The sequence below is a fragment of the Pithys albifrons genome, chromosome 3 (assembly GCF_047495875.1).
Source record: "Pithys albifrons albifrons isolate INPA30051 chromosome 3, PitAlb_v1, whole genome shotgun sequence".
In the NCBI taxonomy this organism is placed as follows: domain Eukaryota; kingdom Metazoa; phylum Chordata; class Aves; order Passeriformes; family Thamnophilidae; genus Pithys; species Pithys albifrons.
The window spans coordinates 47,252,369-47,277,581 of NC_092460.1; the positions used below are offsets into that span (position 1 = coordinate 47,252,369).

The 25,213-nt window shown below is 38.9% G+C and overlaps 1 protein-coding gene across 2 annotated transcripts in view; it reads right to left on the bottom strand.

The window, feature by feature from the left end:
• The window catches only part of LARGE1 (LARGE xylosyl- and glucuronyltransferase 1), a 216,455-nt gene that overhangs the window by 46,160 nt on the left and 145,082 nt on the right, over positions 1-25,213 (bottom strand). For both annotated transcript variants that reach the window (XR_011697439.1, XM_071551666.1), the window contains exons 7-9: positions 14,135-14,247; positions 12,552-12,677; positions 2,617-2,772 (exon numbers count right to left, since the gene is read on the bottom strand). Coding sequence is in view for 1 of the 2 variants with exons in the window: in XM_071551666.1 (XP_071407767.1) it covers positions 2,617-2,772; positions 12,552-12,677; positions 14,135-14,247 (395 nt within the window). In the remaining variant the exon portion in view is untranslated. The remainder of the gene's footprint in view (positions 1-2,616; positions 2,773-12,551; positions 12,678-14,134; positions 14,248-25,213) is intronic.

Sequence of the window (25,213 nt, forward strand, 5' to 3'; positions counted from 1 at the left end):
CCTAACGGAAATGTACGGCTACATCTTGTCACACTGAAGGTTCATCTAGCCAGGCACCCTGTCTCCAGCTGTGAGCTGGCTGCCTAGAGAGGAGCACAAAAGCAGGGTGAGGGTACAGTGAGACTCTCTCAAAATGCTCCCCCCTACACCTGACCTTGTGGTTCACGGACTTTTTGTACCAAAACTTAACAGCCCCTGATTGATTTTCTTTCCATGAAGAGTAATTTTTGAGCATTTATATACTTCAAGAAACATTACCCCCTGCTCAAAACTTCATCGCATCGTGAGTGAAATGTCTATCTATGTTTTGAATCTGCTACTTGCTATTTCCACTTCATGTCCCCTATTTCTTGTACTGGGAGGAATGACAGTGGTTCCCTGCTCACCTTACAAGATACTCTGCTTCTGAAGATTATCCTGCAATAGATCAAGGGAATGTGCTGTATTTAATAGGACACCAGTGACACTGTATGTTACACCAGATAATAGTGAGAGAAAGAGTGGTTTTCATGATAATACTATTCTTAGGATCTCACAACTTCAGAGCTGAAACTTGCTTTCTGTATTCTACAATAAAAAGGACATAACCAAGTTTAGATGGGAGCTTACATCAAAGGTAACTAATAAAAACAATGTCTTCTCCTAAGTGACTACTCGTAATCTTTCTGATGTTATATATTTTCCTATACCTGATTGTTTTGATAGAAGGCTGTTAACTTTTTCATGTCTTTTAGCAAGTTAGGATTCATGTATTTTTGTATGTCTAGCTCATTCTTTTCCAGGTTTTTTTTTATAATTTATAAATGGAGGAATGAGTTACACTTCTTTTTCAGACACAAGCCATACCATATACCATATTGTGCTCTACTTGTCTTGAATAAGAAACAGGCTTGAACAGTTAGTCATTTCCAGTGTCTGTCAACTAGATACAAGTTCAGCAAAATGAGACATTTAAAACTTTAAGGACTGCCATCTACAGCAAGAACTTGCATTTGGTGTGCACTGCTCCCCAGTGACTAGTCATCTGGAATAAATCTGTTTATTAAGGATTTACAGAGCTCTGGAATATATAGCAAGAAGTCTGTGACTGCATTCATGCTCTTCAAACCCATACGACATACTGAGAATTCTGTATAATTTTAACCTGCATTCTTAAAGTGTGATGGAGGTGTGTGTTTTGTTCTGTTGCGTATTATTAAGGTCTCAATTACCTTTACTCCTCTTCTATCCTCTACTCTGTCTCTTGTATCTTGATGTCTCTGATAGTGAGACTCTTAGTGGTCTTTTATGGCATTCAGTTCACTTGACTGTCTAAAAGCCTCTACTCTTACAGAGGATTTTCTTCCTCCATGTGCTTTTCCTCTTGTGGTGTGCTCGCTTTCCCTCTCTCTCATTCTCCCCCCCTTTCTTCTCCCTCCACACCTTTCAGAAGACAGGATGGTAAAATATGTATCTGGGAAGCTGTGCCAAGGGCTAAAATATATTTATCCAATCTCTGAGTGCTATATTTAAAAACAGAGGAATGGCATCTCCTGTGGTCATTTGATTCACAGGCTAAATAGAAACACTACCAGCCTCAGTGATGATACTGATGGCCAATTACCTTGTAACTGCTAATGTGTGCACGATACTGGCTTTGCTTAATGGATTTATACATAGACAACATTGTATATTTTTTTCCTGAATAAAATGTTACAGATTCCTTCTTATTTCCTTTCAGACTACATCATCAAAATTAGTATTTGGTCTAGAAATCTCCAGAGACCACATTATACACAAGGAGTTCATATACATCTGTGTATAAACATTTCAGTTAACAGTTTTTTACTTTGGAATTATATGTACTAAGGCATACACACACAACATCTGTGTGTAAACATCCTTGATTTCAACCATTTTGTCTGAAAGGTTCTGATTGCAAATTTTATGCAGACACACATAAATACTGTTTTGTTTGGCTAAGGGAAGTACAGAAAAAACCTGCAGTCTCACAGCCTGCGTGTACCTTGAAGTATTCACTCATTCTGTAGCTTGCAGCACAGCAAAACCTCATAGGCTTAAATCCAGCAGTCGTGGTATTTTCATTTGTTTTTCATTATTTGTGAATTAGTATCTACCAGCCAAAACTAACACCACTGTATACTGTACAAATACACAGCAGGAAACAAGACCTTCTTTTGGAAAGTTTTAGATCTGTCATACTGAATGAAAAACATAGCACTGTACCAGCTACTAATAGAAAATAAACTCTATGCCAGCTGGTACCAGGACAAAGTCTAAAGGTGAGATTTTCAAAATTGCCTAATGGAATAAGAGCCCAAATCCTCATTTTCAGCTTCTCCTTTGTTGGAGATTTCTAAAATGCAAGGCAGAAAAAAAAAGCAGAAAAACCCAGGGTAAAGATGAGATTAATATGACAGTTTTACAGGTGAGGAACTGAGGCACAGAATGATTAAATGATTTGCAGTGTGTCATTCCCGGAGTTTGAGAATGGCCTTTGATTCTCTTGAGTTCCTCCATCCGGCACCACCCACACCACCAACTCCAAATCTACACACAGCCTGTGCCTGGTTTGAACTTCCCTTTAAATCGTCAAGCCATAGACATTCTACTTACATTTTCACTGTTAATGTCTGCTTCACTGGGGCAGCCAAAGAGTTCTCGTCTCAGCAAATTCCCATCATATTCCAAGAATGTCAGGTAGAGGTTGCGGAAAAACTCCACATGCTTGTTTTTCACTCGCAGCTTCTTCGGTGAGTTCCAATGAATCACCTCAGAGGGAGAAAAGAGACATCCTGCTGTTAGAATACAGATTTGCTTTATCTGCTCTTTTTATGTGTGTTCAGTTTGCTGCCCTCCTTAAAACAGAAGAAAAACAACCCACTAGCTACACAGACTTTCTTCTGTCTTTTTATAAGGAAGGCTTTGCCATGTCTTTCACAAGTAACTGCATACTACAGAGGTGATGTCCTTTGAAACTCTTCCATGGTGTCACCTGCACATTTGACTGAAGGTGCTGCTCTAGTTTGTGAAGCAGCACCTCATAAATGCTTCCACAACTCTAATAACGGAGCTGATAGGTCATAGACTCTGCTAAATAACACAGAAGGATGAGTGACACAGGGATGTAGGTATTAAACATCAGTCTCAGATTTCCACATGACTGTTTCTGATAATGAAATTGATCCTCTGTTTCAGGCCAGACAGACTCTCCTCTGGTTAGTTATTGAGAAGAAAAAACTTGAAATTAATTCCTATATCCCTTTAAATAGTTCAAAAAAGGACTGCATTCCTTTCTGCCATTGCTTCATTTAAACAAGGCTGATCTCTGTTGCATTAACACAACACAGCAAAGCAGTACAATACTTCACTCTTTGAATTCCAATTTCTAGCAGGTATTTATTCTCTCCTAATGGGAGATGGCTCTCACACTGGCCTAGATTTAAACTGTAATGCTAACATAAAGGACCTGATCCTCATTTACATGGAGGCACCTTTGCACTGCTGCCAGTGTGAACAAGAATGGGGCCCTAAGGAAAAACTAAGAGGGAGCCAGAAGGGGCTTGCAGGAATGATCTCATTTTATAGAGGCTATATTTTAGACATAAGGAAAAAAAAATCACCAAATACTTAGTATTCAGTTTTATTCCTGTGACTTCTAAACAGATTAAAAAAAGTCTCTCTTGGGAGTATTTCCAAGCAAGGAGTTCTGGAGGTCCTCTGAATCCATTAAGTTAATTGCGTGAAGGCACTGTGTCACACACAGCCCCAGAACTGCAGTGCCAGCTGCCGAGCTGGTCAGCTCTGCTCTGAACATCACAGCTGTCAGAGGGAACACACAGAGCTGAAGCACAGCACGTAGAACAGAAGCAGCCCAGAGAAGATAAATGCCCTTGGAGTCAGCAACACAACTCCACAGGAACAGAGAGCTCTCTAAAATCATGGTATTTGTTGCCCAGTGAGTGAACAGGAGGAGTAAAGAGCAGGATGCAGCCTGAATTCTTCCTGTAGTAACTTCAGCAAAAAACATAGTCACTCCAACGAGTATTTACACTGCCATTAAAGTAATGGCACTCTTTTCTACATACCCAACACCAATGAAAATTATCTCCTGATAAGAAAAGCTTTATCCCTTCGTGAGATTTCACTGCTGAGGCTACTAGGATGTCAGAAAACATACATGGAGTTAAAAAAAAGCAACTGCAGGGAAAAAAGATAATTTCAGAAATTCGCAAATTGCTTTCTCTTGTATAGGAACACTTTAAATCAAGATTATGATGTATCTATATGGTGTCTAAATTTGGGGAATTATTTGGACAAAAATACTTGGTGTAGATATTTGTCCTTGGTAATGTTCTTTTCTGGCTTTACATTTGCCCATATGTTCAGAAGTGTGGCACAACTGTGCAGTAACATGTTGCTTCAAAGTGGGGTGAAAATACAGAATGTCACAGAAATGAAAGAAGCTTTAGGTTGGTAAGGGCATAAACTTAAAATGACAGATTTTCTCCTCTGAAAAATGGATGTTCAAAATCTCCTTTCTTCATCCATTGTATTTAACTGCAGCAAAATGCCTGAAAAAAAGGTAAATCTCAATGATTGAATCCTGCCTCAGGGAAATGGGTACACATCACAGAAGCACAGGGCTGAAGGAACCTGAAGGGCTGTTTAACAGTTTCACAGGGTACCAGTGTGGATTTTTACCGGCAGGCACAGAATGGAAACTGTCTGTTGGCAACATACTTATTTAAGAGTGCATCAAAGAAAGTTAAGAAGCTGGTAAATGGGACAAAAAATACTTGTTAAGAAAAATCTTCTGTGAGCTCTCCATATTGCTCCTACACTTCATGTGAGTTTCTTCTTGGATGTCTCCAAAAGCATCCTAATGTTGCTGAGCACTCTGACCATGCAGAGACCTGGGGACCATGAGCACAGATATGGCTAATGATCAGTAACTCTTACGGGACAGGCTCCATGGTGCTGCAGGAATTTTCCATCAACATAGACTGTGTCACATCACAGCCATGGATTTGTTGATGCCTCTACCCAGTTGTGTGGGAGATGATTTCAAACCCAGACAACTGCAGTTGTCAGTGCAGAGGCTCTTTGCTGCCGTGCTTCAAAATCTGTTGTATGTAGAAGCTGGTAAGTGTCAAGGGCTTAGCTGGTGGTTCAGATCAGATCAGATTTGAAACGTGTCAGGATGCTGCATGTATAGTTATGTCAGGGGAGGCTGGAGTGAACTGTAGAAAGCTGAATGGAGCTGATGACTATCCAAAAAAGCTGATTTTTTAATCAAGAAAGACAGCACATGCCAATGCATGCCAAAGATGATGTGCTAAAGAACATCAAGGAACTATGACACCATCTGGATGACCTGAGGGGGTAAAATCACAAAACAGGTCTACGGAAAAAGCAGGCTGCTTTTCAAATGTAGCACAATTAGATAAATACTATGTGAGATATAAAGCATAAAAAAGAACAGCAGGTTACAAAAAGCAACAAGGCTCTTAAGCATTGATTCACAACACTACATCCAAAGACCGTATTATTTTTATGCTGTCAGCCCACAAACTCACTTCCAGTTCTGACTGTTTGATACGGTCTATTGCACCACCAGCTAGAGCAGAAATTGTGCAGGCCAAGACATTCTTGTATAGTCTATCATGGGCATCAGTGAGGTACATTAGGGTCCCTGCATTAGAAACTTTATTGTGTGCAACAGTAAATTGATTGGAGAAAAAAAAATCAGTTGGCAAAAGACTATAGGGAAATCAGAAGGAAAAAAAAGTCATTTATTTGCAGACTGAGCAAGTACTATCTCCACTCTAAAAAGAGAAAGTGAATCTAGAAACTAAAAATCTCATTACTAAAACATTTCTTTTCCAAGGCTGAATAGCACCGTAATACTGCATTTATTTCTTCTTCTACTTTCCCCTCCTAGTTTCTAAGCTATTCCAAAGCTCTGTTGGCTTACAGAGGAAACTGCAGCTAGAAATATAAAATTCCAGTGCCATTAGCTGGATCGACACCTCAGGAAAAAATGCTAGCCTTCAGGCTGACCTATAGATCCTTCCCACTCTTGATCACAGTCTCATGAGAATGAAGAAAAAATACACTTCCTTAATCTTCATTTAGCAATTTAAGTACTGAAAGATAAGAATTTAAAATTCTACATCTATTTAACACTTGGTTAGTTGTCATTAAACAACTTGGCACTATCTACATTTCTGTTAATACCACCCTAGTTAATCAGCAACCGTTACCACTCACTGATTACACACAGCCATCGTCCTGGAACACTTCCATACGCTTGTGGCATTGTGAAACAGCCTAACTGCACCAATAGTTCACATTTATTCACCAGGTTCTGACCCAAAGCACTCAAAACTTGACACAGTTGGAGCCTCATGGACTGGCAATGGGATCTGAGATGGAAGGCAAGAGAGGATGTTATATGCTGGTGGAGTCTAGGAGGGCTCTAAGGTCAGTTATCTAAACAGAAATACACTGAAAACAAAAATCTTAAACCTCCTCATGTTACCATCTGCATTGTCCTCTCTGGGGAGATTAAATATTTCAAACCTCATGTTCACATCACTAAATGATAAGTGAATACAGCATTACAAACACTTGAATACAACATTATTTCCACAGGTACTTTTAACCATTTTCTTTCCACTGAAGCATTTTCTCTCTCAAAAAGAAGTATTTGGCCAAATGTTTCCCTAAACACAATCTCTTCCACTTTGTTACCCAAAGACACATATTGGTAATTTCTCACTCTGCTTCAGTCCTTACAAAATCAGAGCACACAGGATATCCTGTGTAAATATATACCTACTTTCCAGCCTGAAGGGTAAGGAATAAGGATAAATTAAGCTTAAATTTAAGCCTGAAGAAGTTTAATTTTTCAAAGCATTGTATAGATATCCTTAATTAAGCCCATGAGCACTTCACAATTTAAGTAAATAAGTGCTATTTCGTAAACAGGGAGCTTGCCTGCTTAAAAACTAGATTTCTTGCTTAGGCAACCAGACACTTCCCACTGAAATCAACAGGGGTTAAATGTTCAGCAAGCCTGCACAGTAAAGCCACCCATATATGTCACTTTAATGCCATCTCAGTAGGCTTTTTTCAGGCACACATTATTGAGAAGTTTAAATATGCCCCAAATCACACTCGAAACACACACCACATGTGTAACTTAGGCCTTGAGATGTCTGGAAACTTTATTTTTAAACTGTGCTTTATCAGCAATGAATGTTTTAATAAAAGAACCAATTTTCTCAGAAAGGTTTGTATTCTTCATAAAAAAGTTATCAGGGAGGTTTCAAAGTGATATTTCTGAACTACATGAGTGGAAGAGACTCAGGTTGGAGTAGCCAGCAACCTAGAGCTCCAGGCACTGCTTTTTGTATGTGGGATTCAAATTCCTGCCCTGACTGATTTGGTGTCCATGGTCCCAGGGATTACTTTACTTCCCAACTTACTGCCACTGATGCACACCAGTAAACTGATAGACTGCCCCTGTCTTGTACTTTTCAAAGTTCTCAGTTTGTCCTCAAAAGCATTCTTCAACCTCTCTTCCTTCCACTCCTATACCAATGCTTAATGAGGCCTCTTGTCTGCAAGAACACCCCTAATAAAACCATGATGCTCTTTGCTTGGCAGGGCAGAAGCACCTTACTGACTCCAATGCTTATCTAAAGGAGGGATATGTTGAATCCTCTCGAGCCCTTATTCCTCTTCCCGGAGGCATTAAAAGGTGCAAGGCTGCAGAATGCCAGAAATGCAGATCAGTGCTGAAGTGCTTGGCCACCAAGAGGTGGCTCAGGGGCTGGAAGACAATGTGGTGCAATAGGTCATGCAGGCAGATCTCAAATGATATATTACAATTACAGACAAGAAATGTTTAAACTTTTGTAAGCAATATCACAAAGTCATCCTGGTGTGGAGGACATTTCCAGGGAGGACACAGTGAATCACAGAACACAATTTCCCAATGGGGAATTTATGAGGTTCATTATTTATCTTTCTGCTGACTTAGTATCAGCTGTAGCCAAAACCAATTTGAAAAGCCGTCAATAGGTTTTAAAGCATTTTTCTATGTTGGACTGTGTGCATGTTGGGGGTGGAGGGGGCTAGAATCTAATAATTTGATATGTTCCCATTAAAGAGTTCATTGTGTGATTTTTGTGATTGTGAATTAACAGATTTGCTGTGTAAACAGCATCTGTATCCTTGACAACCAGACTTCATGACTGACTCATTCAGTGAGGTCATGATTCATTGTCAGAAGCATCACAATTCATTACCTTCTTTCATAGGATTTTTCCTGCCATTTGGTTTGTGCCAAACCATAGTAACTGAGATTTCCTTACACATGGGAGCAAACTATTAAACAAAAGATAAGCAAATGCAGGGCCTAACCCAGCAAAAGCAACACATAAAGGAACATCAGTTCCAGGTAGATTCCCCCCAGGCTCTGAAGCCCACCCAGCAAGGCATGGTCCACAACACACATGCTTGTCTACTGACAGTGGGGGCTACCGGGCACTGTGTGAGATGAGATAAGCAAGATAGACAGTGGATGCCTACACAGAATGACTATTAGCACTTCCAGATCATTTGGTCAGTCTTCAATAGCAATTCCTGAGTATTTTTCCAAGGTGTAACAAATGCCACACAGAAATAAACATCTCTGGCTTTAGAGACTGCAGTTGCCTCAGTAAAAAGAATTAAAGAGCATCTCTTTCTTCTTAGCCCACTCCTTGTTTTCTATTAAAATTGTTCATTTCCAGATATTCTTGACTGATCTAAGCATCCTTAATACAGGTGCCCTTGGGATGAGGAAAGGAAAATTTTTGTAAGTGTAATTTTTACCTAAGTTTTGGTTCCATACTCCACAGACAGCAGAACAAAGCCCACAGATTTCAGTCTAATTGTGCAGTGTGGCTTCTAGCATTATAGAGTATGACACAGGAAGTAAGAAAGCATTTAGATGAATAAAAATAATAAAGTAGTCTTATTCTGATCTTATTTTAGATAGATACAAAATTAGTGGTCACTAACAAAGCAGGACTTGGTTATCAGTATTTCTATTGTCAAATCTTTTCTGAAAGAATCTCATATAGAAGTCCTTTCAAATTTGTAGATGCTGCTCAGCTGCAACAAGGATGTAGAGTTCAGCAGTAGTCAAACATTTGAATTTCTCTAACGTAAGACAGTACCAAAATAAAAAAAAATCAGTAAAATGGATAGAGATGCAACTTAATGAGGACTAAAATGAGAAAAATGTTGTAAGAATCCTCTTCAGGCAACATGAAATATTTAACTGTTCCTTAAGCCTGCAAAAAGTGTGCTGGCCATCTTATGTTTGCATGAATGTGCAAAGCAGCAAAGAAGTGTCTATACACACCCACAAACACATCCCCCACTCCCTGAACAGCAGTCAGTCCTGGGCATCCAAGTTCACTCGACACAATGGGTTGTGTAAGAGATGACAAATCCTCAGCTCCCATGGTCTTTGGGACCAGATGCAATTGAAACAATGACTTTTGAGTCTGACAGTATGAATGCACTCTGATTTGGCTGAGGAATACTTGACTGGGCCAGCTCTAACTCAGAATTTAAATCCCTCCACGCTTTTCTTTATTTTTTACACTATCCTTCTTGATTCCCCAGTATAAACTTTACAATCTGTCTTTCTCTCCCTCTTACCCTGGAGGTTTCTTTTACCTCGTTTCTTATTCCAGTCTTACCATGAAATACAGAATGTGCCAAATATGCTGTGTCATACCATTTATATTAAATGTCATGAAAGTGACTAACTTCAGTGATTTTAAGAGTGTGTTTTCTAACTTGGGCTAATGGCATTTGTTGATTTTTTTTTTTGAGGGGGGGAGGCACATATACCAAACCAGTCAGTTTCTTTACAGAACAAGAATTTTGATGATTTTTATAATGCAAATTCACAACTTTAATTGGTCTATGCTTTTTTATTTTTTAGATTGTATGAAGAATTTTAAAGAGTGCTGCCTGAGGGCAAGTTCTTTAACTGCTCAATATGGGAAGAGCTTTATTGAAACCATGGTGCTTATGTGCACTAGATAAGGCTCTGGACTCTCTTTCAAAGCAAAGAATTTCAGACCCAATTTAATATTTAGGGGATAATTTTAGCAATGTAAGTTCACTTCAGTTGAAGAAATTGCTTATATGTCTGCACCCCTTGTTGAGTTAAACACCTCAGACCAGAATATCAGTGGAGAATATTACACATCTTAGACTTCACTGCCTGTGCTGTAATGGAACTGACAGTGTGACACAATATACAGTAGTAAACACCCAAACCTAAATTATACTTGTAAACGTAAATTTGTTGATCGATTATGAAGAAAGGATATAATTTATTCTGAAGATACTTCTATCAAATGCTTACTTGAAGGTGTTACATATATGCTAGATGTTCCACACCTGAAGCAGATTAGTTAATGCAGTCACTGAAGTCTAAAGAGTGATTTGCCTGATTAGTCATCTGTTGCCTGTTTTGAGGTGAGCTTCACCAGTCTCCAAAAACACTCACGGTGATCCCAGTTTGACTGTCTACAGATGTACAGCAACATTGAAAACACCTCATGGTTATCCTGCCTGCACATCAGCTGCCTTGCCAGAAGGGTATCCACTCCTGTAGATCTGTGTTTTAGCTGCCAGTTCTACATGAGTATCAGAGAACACCTATGATGACTCAAACCATGTTTAGAATCAACCCCATGATCCTCAGTTACTACTTTCAAAATCTTTTCCTCATGTAAATGTATGTGTCTTAACCTTGTGTTGAGCAAAATCTGACTGTCTCAGTGGATTATATAAATTATTCTCAGTTTCTAAGTCACAAAAAAATACTGTGATCTTACAGGTAGAAGGCATATTTTTCTGAAGTTCATCTTTTAGGAAACATTTTCCCTGCTACTACATCTTTCCGTTTGTTTCAGGCCTTGCAATGGCTGTCACACATGATTCTCAGCATGAACACGGAACTAAAATCTCTACTAGAACTTTGTTACAAGGCATAAAGCCACAATGTTTTTAAGTGCCTTGTTGATCCTGCCCCAAACAAACATCATAAACCACTTAGTGATCAGTGTACTGACAAGTATCCTGACTTAACCTTAAAAGCTATCTTCTATAAATCACACCTGAATAGTCAGTTGTGAATACTTTATACATGAAATTCAAGCAATGCTGGCCAGTTTTGACAGGTCAGTTAACCCACAGACTAGAACTTCTGACTCTTCGAAGCGCAGCTTTTGAAATCAATGTGTTGAGAGTGATTGATTTTCTATATTCATCCAGTATCTGGTGTTCATATTGAACATTCCTGCTGTTATTCTACAAATTGCTACAAGGGAAAACTTGGTTAGATTTAGGAGATATACTGTACCATGAGGGTGGTCAAACTCTGGGACATGGGGCCAGGGAACTTATGGAACCTCAGTGTTTGGAGAGTTGACACTCAACTGCACAAGGCACTGAGCAACCCTGGTTAAGTTGGTCCTGCTCTGAGCGGGGTTTGGATGGTCTCCAGACATTCCTTGCAACTCTTCCATGGTTTTGTGTTTTTCTTTCTTTCCTTTGTTTTTTAAACCTCATTTACCAAAGCATTCTCAAAACATAAGTATGCGAACTTCAACTGAATTTTAAAATGAATCACCAAAAACTACCTATCATTTACTATGTTCCGATGTTACATGTCTGCTCTGATGGAATCTATTCTGCATAGTCTTATTCTACATCTGAAAGAAGCTCAATCAAGCTTCAAGTCTGCACTTCCTGCATGCTACATTTGAATCTGGGCTTTCAAAATGACCACAGCCAACTGATGTTCATTTACACGGATCCGTTGAAATCTATCCTGCTTTTATATTCTACTTGTTAATAGAGAAAAATGTGTTATTAAACTGACACTACAGCTTAATTTTATTAAACTAATTGGTTTCTATTCAGCCTTTTTTTCAGGGCAAATCCTGGAGAAATGAGTGTCAACAAGACTGGGTTAAATGTATGCAAAGGCTAAACATGAAATGAGCAAGGTCTTTACATTTCTGCTAATGTATTTCTAGCTAGGGTCCATGCAACCCTCTCTGTGAATTTTACTCTATTGAATGATGTTGACTAAAGAGTTTCAAACTTGACCAATACAAAGAGAAAAGGCTTTGTATTCTTTGTCTAGGAAGAGCTAAGAACAGGAATAGGAAGAGCAACAGGAACTCAGCAGTAGGGTGCACTGGCATAGGTGACAGATACAGAACGTAAGAAGGTGAAGCACTTCAACACCTTGCCAAACTCCAAAGCAGCATCCATCTTTGACTTTTCTAAGAGTCAAAATGCATGGAGTCACATTTCCTTCCCGTCTGGGTGTCCCTGTGAACTGTATGCATTCATACATAGGATGACCCCTCTAGATAAGGCACTTCATTTTTCTTAGACAGTGGAGTTCTAAATTCTGTGCCCAAAATAATACTACCCATCCAAACTCCTGTGAAACATACCTTCAGGTCAGACACATCTCTGTAGCACTGCTCGGAACGGGTGTGATCAGAAAGCTGCACATTCCAGAAACATGGAAGCTGGTAGACAAGGAAGGGATTTTGTTTGATGACTGCATTGAAGATATCCTAGCAGAAGAAAAAAAACAGAGAAACAGAGGGGTATGTAGTTTCCACACTGAGGTGATCTCAACAGCTCCCTGAGCTGACTTTCTTTCTCCCCCTCACAGGCAGAAATTCAAATGGTGATGCCAGGTGAAGTTTGCAAAGCTTGTTTTATAATTCTGTTTCCAGGGAGGGTGCTATTAACCTGAGGGATGATATGTTCCTCTGGACAAGAGAAACAGGCTGTCTTCACACTCAGAGCTAAGGGACTCGAGAAAAGTTTTCAAACATTTATATCGTACTGCTGGCATGAGGTTCCTCTTCTAGTCACCAGGCAGAGTAACAGGCAGTAAATGCCAAAATACCTGCTGTTACTGAGTACTGCATCACTTTTCAGTAAAGGGGATGAATGCCATCCTGGCAGATACACTGCTTCAAGCTGAACTACTAGGTGGGATTCCAGCTAGCACTTTATTGTTGCAACAAGTACTCTAGGTATTTCATGGAAAAGCATGTAGGACAGATCTGCAGAACAGCCTACACCATGAGGACTGAAAGCCATTCAGTTGGAGAAGTAAGGTACAAGAACAGTCTGTGGTTAAGGCATTATGGTTAGACATAAGCAACCTTTCTCCACTCTATAAAATTCTGCCCCATGCAAGGGGGCAGCAACTCAGGATGTGACTGAAAACACAGTGAAGTTGTAAGAATAATTTTAATTAACTCCAGTAGCTTTTGGATCAATGTGCAAAGATGCTGTACAAAGTGCATGCTTCCTTTGTGGTGACCCGTCATAAGCCAGATGTAGCTCAGAAGCAGAAGAAACATCTAAATAAGATGCTGTTTTGAGTTTACACTTGCTCAAGCTGTTGAGCAAGAATTATTGGTTCATGTCTAGTACTACATTAACAGGGTTTCTGGGTTTAAACCAAGAGATGTCAAGAAGCACAATTTGGGTAACTACACATTTCTGTGTATAGGCACACCTTTTCTTCTCTTGGCCTCAGTTTCCCATCTGTGGCAGAGAGACATCGGCAGTTTTGTGTTGTGGCAAGGAGTACATTCAAAGACATCTGTGACTGACATCTGACAGAAACAATAAAGAAATGTCTGGAGATGCTTAAAACTAAATTCTGATTAGACAATAACCAGTGGGAAAAGACAGTATATTTGGACTTTTGTGTCTGGAGAGTTCTATGTTAAAGAAGGAAGAACAGAAAATTAAAGCATGAAAACCCTATTTGTCTCTCTTATGAATCATCTGAGCAGAGATGGTGAAAATAACAGTGTAGTAAGAGAAACCCTGTGACGAAATCTCCATTCCTCTCTTTCACATTTGCCTCAGAATGATTCAAAAAATGGTGGCTACAGGCATAACAGCTTTCCCCTGCCTTTTACCACATCTCATCCCCTCTCCTTTTCTTTCCTTCCTCAATCCATGGGCTAGTGGTTACACCACACTCCTGCAATGTCCTACTCACCTGGTCAGCCAGTGAAGTGGATAACATGCTCATTAACTCCCGCTCTGCTGTGAGTCTCCACATCTGCTCCCATTTCATCTTCCGTAACTTATCGAGAAGCAGCAAGATAACCCCTGAAAGAAAACACAGGGCAGAGAACAAGAGAACCAATGTCACATGCCAGTCAAGGCCCATCCTGCCTATGTGCTGATTCAACAGTTAAAACAACTGAGCAGAGAAGTATCAGTGGAAACTACAGTCCTTACCCGGTGCACACACAGAAGGTTGACTAAAAAAAGCTTCAGGTTTCAAGATGCCATCAAGACAAAATTTTGCTGAGCTCCTGAGGTTGCAGAGAGGAAATGCAAAGATGGCAACTGCTAGGTTGTACAGGTTTGCACGAAGGCTGAAGTAGCCAAAGAGGAGTGAAATCAGAAAGAAGAGAATCAAGAGAAGGATGTTGTATTTTCAGTAGTCTCCTTAATTGATAAAGCTTGACTTCATAATGAAATGATTAGCATTGTGATTATGCCTTTCAAAACGTACCCACACAGGTGATTCAAAAGATGGAAGTTAATTCCATCCAAAGGTCATTATAATTCCCAAGAGAATTAGACAATGTTCTTCAAGAAAGAAAGAAGGAACCTCTTAACACTCAGAAGTGACCCTCCCCACTCCTTATTCTGAAAAGATATAGGCTACAAGAGGGTAATCTGTCCAGTCACTGTCTAGTAGGGACAGGGTAGAAACAATCCTGACTTATGTAGTATGACTCCATTTCTGCCACCTTCACACTGAATAGAGATCTGCTTCTTCCAAAATCCCACTGTTTAAATGAATTTCTATCTGACCTAAAATCAAGATTACGCTGAGACAAAGAGAATTTTGCCACCAATATAAAACATTTTACTCAATGTGTGTGGTATGAAATCTGGCCCTTAGTACTTACTGCATATACATATACTAAAAAGATGAAAATGCAGGCTTTACTCCACCCAGTTAATCACCTGACACATCTGATTGCAATGCTTGAAACTTTTCTGAGGAATCATCAATGCTGGTTAAAACCTAGCCATTAAGGCAGCAAGTGTTCAGACAGCAGGACCCTCTGATCAGAAAGTTACACTGCAAGTGGGAAAAGGGGTACCTCGACATGCATTGTTATTCCTCAGTTGCTTTTTGTCTGGCCAAAATCCCTAGTGTGTAAGAGAAAACATCAGAAGCAATGAAGCTGGATTGAAAGATCAGCAAAAGCCTTGCTACAGTGTCTCAGAAAAACTTGCTTGAAAAATTAATTCAGGAAGACTTAGATAAGAGTGCTGTCATGGGGAATGAATGCAAACTGAAGGACCACAGTGGAACGGCACCGATAAACAGCAGCCTCGCAGGCTGACAGAAACTACCCAGTAAGAGCAGTGATGGGTTCTGTGTTATTTCACATCTTCGTTAGTGGAAGAGGGAAGTAAACAGAACAGTAATGACATCTGCAAATGACATTTAACAAGAGGTCTTCCAAAAAAATATCATGGCAACTGTAGAGAAACATAGCAGATACACAGAAGAATATGAAATGCCAAAAAGCAGGCATTGAGAAAAGCTGCCTCAGGGAGTCCAAGATGATAAAACTAAAAGTAATGAGAAAAAGAAAGAAAATGTAGTCTGAAAGCTTAAGAAAAATTCTCCCAAAACTGTTAAGGTGAAATAACCTAAAAATGGCAGATAAAATACTTTACTTCACAAGGTTTTAAAAATCAGACTACACAAAAATTAGAAAATATACCTGGAACAGTTCTGCACTGGTTGGGAGAGAACAAAGGTGGTTCTACTTCATTCCTATCTTTAGTTTCTATGACATGGCAAATTTCTTTCTAGGAAAATCTGGCACTGTCATGAATAAAAAGAAAATCTCTTCTGGCAGTGAATTTTGTGGCCCTTTTTAGTTCTGTTTTCCATTTCAGTCCATCTGGTTCCCAAGGATGCTGGAACCTATACTGGAGGAATCCCCTTTCATCTTCAGTCAACCTTTCTGCTTCCAGCTGTTGGATTAGAAAGGGAAGTATTGTCACAACATGCTACAATTTATTTATGCCAGTGTGTTTGTCTTCTCTCCAGCACAACAGAAGCCTATTTGGAGGATGTAGTGTGAGTGCATTAGCTTCTAACAGAGCCATTATGCATTGTTTGAAATTCTAGATCAATGTGAAGCTGGTTGCTTGTGCTGCAGCAATAAACTGGGTGGGAGATCTCCTCTCTGGCAGAGGATTTTTCCAGCTGGCAGGAACTGTCAGCTTTGTAGTGAAATGTAACAGAGAAGGTTTTTCATTAAGAAAAACTAAAAATAATGGTAAGATTCAGTTAACTGTAATAGAATAATTTTTATAATTTATAGACAATAAAACAATTTTTCTTAATTTCTGTAAGCCTCCAGTCTGACGAGGAAAAGGGGAAATGTTTTAATATATGCAATACAGTTAGATGTTTTTTTTGCCTTCCACTCTAATGCTAGCAGCAGATTATAGCATCGCAGCTAACAAGATTATGCTGTCCTGAGGGGCTATCATGGTAGCAGCTGAGAATAAAAGAGGCAGATGGGGTGGAAAAACTGGAATATATGTGAGAAAGGATGTACTAAATTATGATGCAATCAGGGCTATTGAAAATATTTACAAGGTTTTAATGCTCCACCGTCAAAATTAATTTCAACATGATTTCTATTTTAATTCACCTACAGGTTTGGGTTTAACACCTTTGTATAGTCTCTGTTTAGGGTTTTAATTTACTGCTGCCATAAAAATAACTACTGGAGAATATTTATAGCAAGTTTAAATATTTACTCATTAGTATTAGTGAGAATAAGAGATTTCTACTAAGAGGAGAATTCAATACTATTCACCCAGCTAGTGTTACTTAGTGCAAAAGCAAAGCAAAAGCATGTTTTGGAAACTTTAAAATAGTTCATACAGTACAGCGGCAAAAAATATGGTTTTTTTCAGAGCGGTGAACTTCAGGTTTACTTCCATATTGTGATGCTGCCAGTGCAAACATGAGAAATGAACTAACTCCAATCTTCACAATTAATTTGCAGTCAAAGGTTTGAAATAAGGAAAGGGAAATATTTGCCTCAGGAGCCCCTTCCCCCAGAGTCAAATCGACTGAAATCTCAGACTAAATTCAAGATGACATATAGCTGAATGTAAGGGGAAAAGGGACTTACTCTCATCTGCTGTGCTTGGGGAGGAAGAGACCGGAGATAAAAAGAGAAATCAAAGGAATATTTTATTAACATCTGGCCCCAGGTAGTGGGACTTCCTATCTTTTGCGAAGTGCAGCACCTTCCTGCCCTGACCTACCTGAGAAAAACAAAGGGGAAGCTTGGCAGCAAATAAACAAAAAGAGAAAAGTAGCAACCCAAACATCTTGTGAGTATTAAATGAATTATGATGAGCCACAAAACACCGCATTTTCTTTGTCCCAAGGAAATACTTCAGGCATATCCAGAGCCACAAATATCTCAAAGACCTCTTAGAAAAAGAATGTTTTATTACTAAATTTGTAGAACACATCCTCGTCTAGTTTTCACTTGAGTGACATTTTTCTCCTACAGCTTGATGAGATTTTGCTTGAACTACCAAAATCTGACAGTTTCTGAATTGCTCAAACAGACAAACAAACAAGAAAGCAAACAAAGGAAGCAGTTTCTCAAAAATGTGATTTGAGGACATACACTAAAAACACAACTCCAAAAGCAAAACAAAAAAACTCCCAAAGAAAACAAAAACCCGCAATTTTGTAAATATATTGGAAAAAACTAGGCAAATAATCTGAATTAACATATTTCAACTAAAATGTTCCAGTTGAGAAACATGGCAAGTTTTGGGGCTACATTTTAAAACTCAACTTACTCTAAAATAATTTTCACCTCAAAATTGATGCAAATTAAAAATCTTATTGAAAACGGCTACAAGACCTGAAAGGGAAAATAAATGTATCATTCTGGGTCTAACCAAACTGTGAGTTTGTGAATTTTTTGTACTTTTCCCATTTTTTGATTCAATCTAAAAGAATTCTTTTGCCTTTCCAATGTTTTCACTAAGCAATGGTTTCAGTTGATGCTTCAAGCCATCACAGAAAAATAATCTGGTTTGTTTTTTCTTGTTTTGTTTTTGTTAAACTGCTCCAAACCAAAATATTTAATTTCATTTTTTTAAAGAGTAAATTGAAAGTTTGCAGAAAATCAGCAATTTCCCCCGGGGGGATGCTACCGAGCATCCCCAACTCTTGCTTCAGGAACACAGACAAAGGCTTTTCCTGAAATTCAGAGAGGCAGCAAGTAATAAACAACATTTTAAGACAGAAGAGAATCACTTACAGAAGTTATAGTGAAACTGGACAAGCTTTCAAACTCAATCAATTTATTACAATGGGCCTCTTAAGGTGGCTGAAAAAATACTCAGTGCTGTGGGGAAAGAAAATGTAACTACTAAGAGATAATTTTCTGTCAGCACAATCTTGCCTGTTTCTTTTGGGTGGAATAGGATGCTTTTGTGAGCTGTTGAGGCAATGCCATTTATGTTAGCAGTATCTCAAAGCCTGTGCTTGTCAGGTTTTTAAAAATCCTTCTTGGAATTAAGCCTGCAACAGTGAACCATCTAGACAAATAGCAAGTAGATACCACTACAATATCTGAAAAAGTCAGGCAAGATACTCTTCAAAATATATCATAAAGCAATAGTGAGTTTTAAAAAAAGACTGGGATTTTGCAATAGCTAAGCAGCATACCAAGGACCATAAACCAAAACACTGAGTCCTAGATGTTGTAAGAAATAATGTTAAACAGGGCTGACATTGTGGAGATTTGCTGCAATAACTAACTGACCCAGAGATTTAAGACGGTGAGCTACAATGTTTTGTGAAATAGATTTGGCACTAAAAATCTGAGTTCAGTTTCAGGTCCTATGGAAGGGCATTATAGCTCTGCTGTCCCAGGAGAAGCTCCATGATAGTGTTGACAGCTTAGAACTCTAGCAAATGATTCTGCATCTTCTTTTAAATCTGCTTTATTGCACCTGAAAACAATGGAAATAGTCACTGTGTATTGCTAGGAATGTGGCTATGCCTTTGTTGGACCAAGGCCCCAGTGATCAGTTTTGTTAAGGACTGCCTTTGGAATCCACTGAGCCACAGCTCCACACCAGCGACTGTGGCCACTGCTCTCCATCCAGAGTATCAAGACCAAATAGAAAAACAGAAGTATATGGTTGTTGGGGATTAAAAAATTAAAGTTATAATTCTACAAAAAGCCACTGCACACATTTTAAAATCTTCATTTGAAGTCTGTGTGTGGGTGAAATTCACTGCGTTTATTTCACTTGATTTTATAAACCATTATTTAACTGTTGCTCACAATTTGACTAGCCATATCATTAGTGTAATAAAACCATAACTTATGTCTACAGCTTTTGAAATTATATGACCAAAGGACTGTCATTCTAGCACAATTTTTGGAGCATCCTGAAACATTATTTAACTATGAACTTACATGCATCAGCCTTTTTCTTTAAAAAACTTTTTCACAATGTAAAAAACCCCAAAGTAATAAAAATTTGCAGGGATGCAGAATAAATGATGATTCCACATTTGAACTTTTCTTTAAGAAAACCAGACAGGGCTGAGAAGCTGTTTTGAAACAGAAAGTGTGTGCTCCTCCAGGCATGGTGACAGGATGCAACAGTCCTCATTTTCTCTGCACATGTATTAAAAGTGAAGCTGTCATAGAGTGCATTTTGAAATGCAGTGCAGTCACCCTGTTGGAAGGCTGGTTCCTCCTGAAGCATTATAGACATTCTGTTTACACTTCCTGATGACCACTTAATGAAATGGAATACTTTTATTTTCTTTATTCTCCTCTTCCAAAGTCTGCTGTTTCTCCTTAGGCAGAGTTAAGATGAATGATATACTTAAGCACGATTCCATCTTTTTATCACAGAGTTGCTGACTGTAGCTCAGAATTTCCTAGTTTTCCAACAGTTTTTTTTACTGTTTAGATGTTTTTCTTCCTGAGCAATTTGGAAAAAGATACACATGCTTTGTATCTTCCCCTTAATGACTTCCATTTGGGGGGAAATTTCTCCAACTTTCTTAAAACAATGAAGCTGCTACAGAAGAATTTCCTTGATTCTGGAGTCTATAAGGTCTACAGGAGAAGAATGATGAGCCATAACACTTTCAGAAAGTCTGTGGAGGAAAACCTCTGCTACTTAAAGACCATCCTGTTAAGTAATGTTCTCCCTTCCTATCTTCCACAGTCTTGTGAAGTGACAGTCCTACAGGCCATTCACAGGTCAGCAAAGAAAACCCATCTCTAGACCTGAAGAAATTGGCCCTTTCTTACATAGGTGCCAAGTGGTAAAAGGTCACACATTTTCCAGCTCAAATTGCTGAAAAAGCTTGCCTAAATCCTGTAATGAAAAAAAAAAGACTGGCAGAAAGACAAATATTAGAAAAATCAGAAAGGGAAGCTACATTTTTTTTCCCAGCTGCTATACTGGCTTTGGGCATCAAAAAACCCAGTAAGGACAGTAACCTAACCCTGTGGAAAAGAGTTGCTGGAGATGAAAAACACCTGTGAAGAAGTTCCTTACGTGAGTTTTGATAAGCTCCTCAGTCTTCTTATAGCCTTTGCATTCCATGACCCTTCTGAGCATGTAAGGTACAGGGATTATATTTAGGAGGCAAAAAGGAAATATTTCAGGGACTTCTCAGCTGGTAAACTACAGAGATGGCTTTCACGAAGGGAAAAAACCCTACAAGTAGTACATCAGGAAAATCTCTTGAAATTCAGAAGACTAGGAAAGTTTTTCCTGAGCAGTTTTAAACTTCAGATAAAATAAATTCTAACTTCAGACCAGCAAAGGGAGAGAGGAGAGAGGTTTCAGCTTCTACATGCTGAAGCACAATGGCAATGACCAATTTAAATGAAGTAGAGGAGAGCTGTCTCAAAGATATGTCTCACATCACTGCCATGCACAAGTGTCACCCAACAGCTACTCACTGTGCATCTCTGCACATGTGTGAAAGTCATGATGAGAAGTGTAAAAAATTGACACTAGCAAAAAGATGGTCAGGTATACATCTTATTATAAAGCATTTTGAAATTCAAGAGTTAAAAAGAAAAGTAGTATGGGGGAGGAATGTGGAAAATTTCTACAAAGTTTCAAAGAACTTTTTCTCTCTTCAATATTCAACTTGCAGTGAGTTCTTACATGCAGATTATCTGTGGTTTTATTTGTCTGGGAGCTTAGGTGGCTTCAGTTGAGAGGAAAACAAAGTCCTGGTTAAATACTTACTTAAGTGATAAAGTCAAAAAGGATAATTTTTAGCTCTTGTATAAGACAGGTAATAGGATTTTTCAAAATGAAATTGTGCTCTACTAGAGCATAACTTTTAGAAAAACATTGTCTTGATTTAAAAATTTACAATAATGGATAAACTACCAGAAACTTTGATAAGTTATTCCAATGCATAATTGGAACCCTGATGAAGGATATTACCCATATTTAATTTGAATATCTCTTTGAACTTCCAGTCACTTGATCTTGCTGAACCTTTGCTAAATTGGCAAGCCCTCTATTAAGAAATGTTATTTTCTTCTGCAGATACTAATAAGCTAGGATCAAACTGTCCTTTGACTTGCTCCCAGATAAGCTCCTGGAGCCATTTTCCCCATCTTTATGGGAAATTTTCCAGTATTATCTCTGAACTTTGCAAATTCACAAGTACTCATTTTTGACCTGTGGAGATGAGACCTGGAGAAGTAGGTAAATCCACTTGTCTCTGAGGGACTAGTTTACATGTCTTCAGTTTTTAGACATAAACATTATTTTGTTTGCATTTCTCAGTATCTACAACATTCTGAGAGATCCATGTGGCAATTGTCTACCCTGGACTGATTGCCACGCATCTCTTAATTTTTTCTGAACATACAATTCTACATGTCAGTGCCTCACAACACAGAATTGTGAGTTAGTTTCCCAACCCTGCATAAAAGCTGGAGGAACTGGACTTTGGGTGAGCTGTCCTGAAGAGGAATCACAGAATAATACAGACTGTACAGGGTAACTGTGTAGGAGGTCCAGTGTGCAGGCATTTGGAAAATGGATCACACAAAGCTTGGTTTTATGGATAAAAAATGAGGAGGTTTGCTGGAATTTGCTGATTATTTGCCCTTCCAAGTATGTCTTCCAAAACTAATCTATCTTGGACTCTCCACCAAAGAACCGCCCACCTTTAAAAGAAAACAACAAACCTGTTACTTGATCTTCAGCTCTTGTAAATCAGTTTAAGTCTATTTAATGCAAGTGTCAGGCATTTATATCAGATCTGGACCTTATCCATGATGCTTATCTACAGCTTTTTCTTCCTCAGAAAGCAACAAAAAGTGAACGGTAACAGGGACCATTGCTTTAAATTATATGTTTGGGGTTTTTTTGTTTTGATCCTTTCAAAGGCATCATATTTAATAGGAGTCAAAAAGTGAAAAATTTTAAAAGGTTTCCACTTAGGACTATGTGAAGAGGAAAAATGCACCCCGCACGGGTGCTAAGTATTTTGGCTGGCTCCTAATATTAGTGGTGTCTGCCTTATACTTTCCATCATGGTAGAGAACAGCTTTTAAAAGTGGTTTCCAATATTAACAGTAGCCCACAAGGCTAATTGTAACGATGGGCAAAATGAGTAGGAACCCGTCACAGCTTTTCTGGGTCTGGTGTTCACACAGTGCCCTGGCAGCAAAGGAGGAAATGTGGCGCAAGGGCTGAACAGCCACTCAGGTATTTCTTTCTGTTTGGATGACAAAGAAGTTTGGGGTTTTGTATTCAGAAATAAGCAGACAACTTCCCTCTCCACTTCCCTACCTTAATGGGCAGTTTATTTACTGAATGAGATTCAGGAGGAATAGAACATCCTAAGAAATGGATTAGGGAAACGAAAGCAGCAGCATAGAATGAACAAGCCTTGAAATTAACTATAGCATTTTCAAAAAAAAACACAGGAAACACAATCCTTCCTCCACAACTATTTCTTTTCTAGTAAGAGAGAAGGATTAGATTCACAACAGAAATACAGGGATGTATTTGTGTAGGAGCTGTTTATCATGCTTATACAGCCAAACTGAGATACAGTTTGGATAAGTGGACTACAAGGTGCCTGCGAAGTTGGACTGCCAAGCTCAAAGGGTTGTGTTCAACAATAAAACATTCAAATGGTCAAATACAAGGAGTGTTCCACAGGAGCTGATAGTGGGGCTGGCATTATTTAGCATTCTGATTAATGAGCTAGAAATGAGATAAGATGTGTCCTCAGCAGTGTCACACATGACAACAAACTGGGATCTGTGGCCAAATACCTTGGGGACGAGCTGCTATTCAGAGGGACCGGAACAGGCTGGAACAAGTGTGTAAAATAAAGTTCCTAATGTTCAATGCAGAGTCCTGAATGGGACTATTCCTGAACGGAGAGTTCAGTTTGGAGGACAAGTGGATAGAAAGGAGCTTTCTAGGAGTTCTGCAGGACTTGGCAGACAGCAAGCTGAACATGAGCCAGCAGTGTGGCCTTGAGGCAAAGAAGGACAACCACATCCTGGGTTATATAAGCCCTTAGGTCACAAGAAGTGACCACCATTCTTGACTGAGCACTTGTAAGACCACATCTGAAGTACTGTCTTGGACTCCTCAATCAAATAAAGACACTGAAATGCTGAACTAAATTCATTGGAGACCAACCAAAATTGTCTGAGGCCTGAAGAAAGTTCATGAGGAGAAGGTGGGAGAACTGGCCTTGTTCAGACTGGAGAAGAGAAGGCTAAGTGGAAAAGGTTTGGCCTGAATGTAGTTGACCCTAATGCTGAAATGATTAAGGCATAGTGATTTCTGTAGCAAATAGCACTGAAGTGAGTGATCTAACCATGATCAAATTCAACTGCTTTTGTCGGCACTGCCTTAACTGGAATGGCTTTGACACAAGAGTGTGAAAAGACATCTTAGTTACTCCTCTGCTTTCTGTGACAGTCACCAAGCTACTTATTAAGAGTCCAAAGATGGAGTTCAACTGTGTTGCCTCCTTCTTTGTGTTGGGACTGTGGCTAAAACCTCTGTCTCTACAAAAACGAACTGTCTTTATATAATCACTTTTATGAGACCAATGAGAAACTGATAAATGAACTTGTACTTCAGAAGAAAAAGTACTGGGTTTACTATTACTATGCATTTGTCTGGGGTTCTCCTGTCATATAATAGCAGGTTTTGTTCTCAGTTTAGGCACCCGGATGCCTCTACTCCTACTCAGCTTTTATGTGCAAGTCTTTCATCTAAATTTAACCTGCTAATGATTGTCCCTCTACAATAAAGAGAGGGCATTTCAGAGTGCTGGACAACTTAATTACTGATCAAGTTTGTATGTTCATATAAAGAACTGTCTGGATCAAGCTAAAAATAACACACTTCAGAATGATTCTTTAAATCATTACATTGTAATGTTACATTTGTATGCCCAATTTCTGTACATTACATGGAGAACTTTGTATTATGAACTCTGGTCAGAGCAGTGAAACCCCCCAAACTGGGACAATTTGATCAACTAAAAAGAGATAAAGTTTATTTACTCCAATACTATGGAAAGTAGAACCTAGTATAGGCTGTCTGAATGCCAGGGTTTTTTTATCAGAGGTTTCTTAGGAGATGAATGTTTTCAGTGTTTCAAAGAAAGTCAGGTGATGTTTTCTAAAAAGAAACGTTATTCCCGGGGCTGATAATTTTAATTGCTAAGGAATAGAGGTTGTATCTCAGAGAATGCCATGAACAGGAGACTTAACTCAGCCACAGCAATGCCGTTACTACATGGATAGGCTTCTTAAACTAGAGGCACCATTTTCAAAATCAAATACACATTGACCCTCATTTCAGAAATGTCAAGCATACTGTAAACAAACCCTCAGTACATCACATGCTTCAGAAAGTGCATGAGAAAGTCTGGCAAGGAAGCTATACTTTGAGGTAGTCAGCTTTAAGATAGCTTATTTTCAAGTGCAAGCTACAGATTATAGGC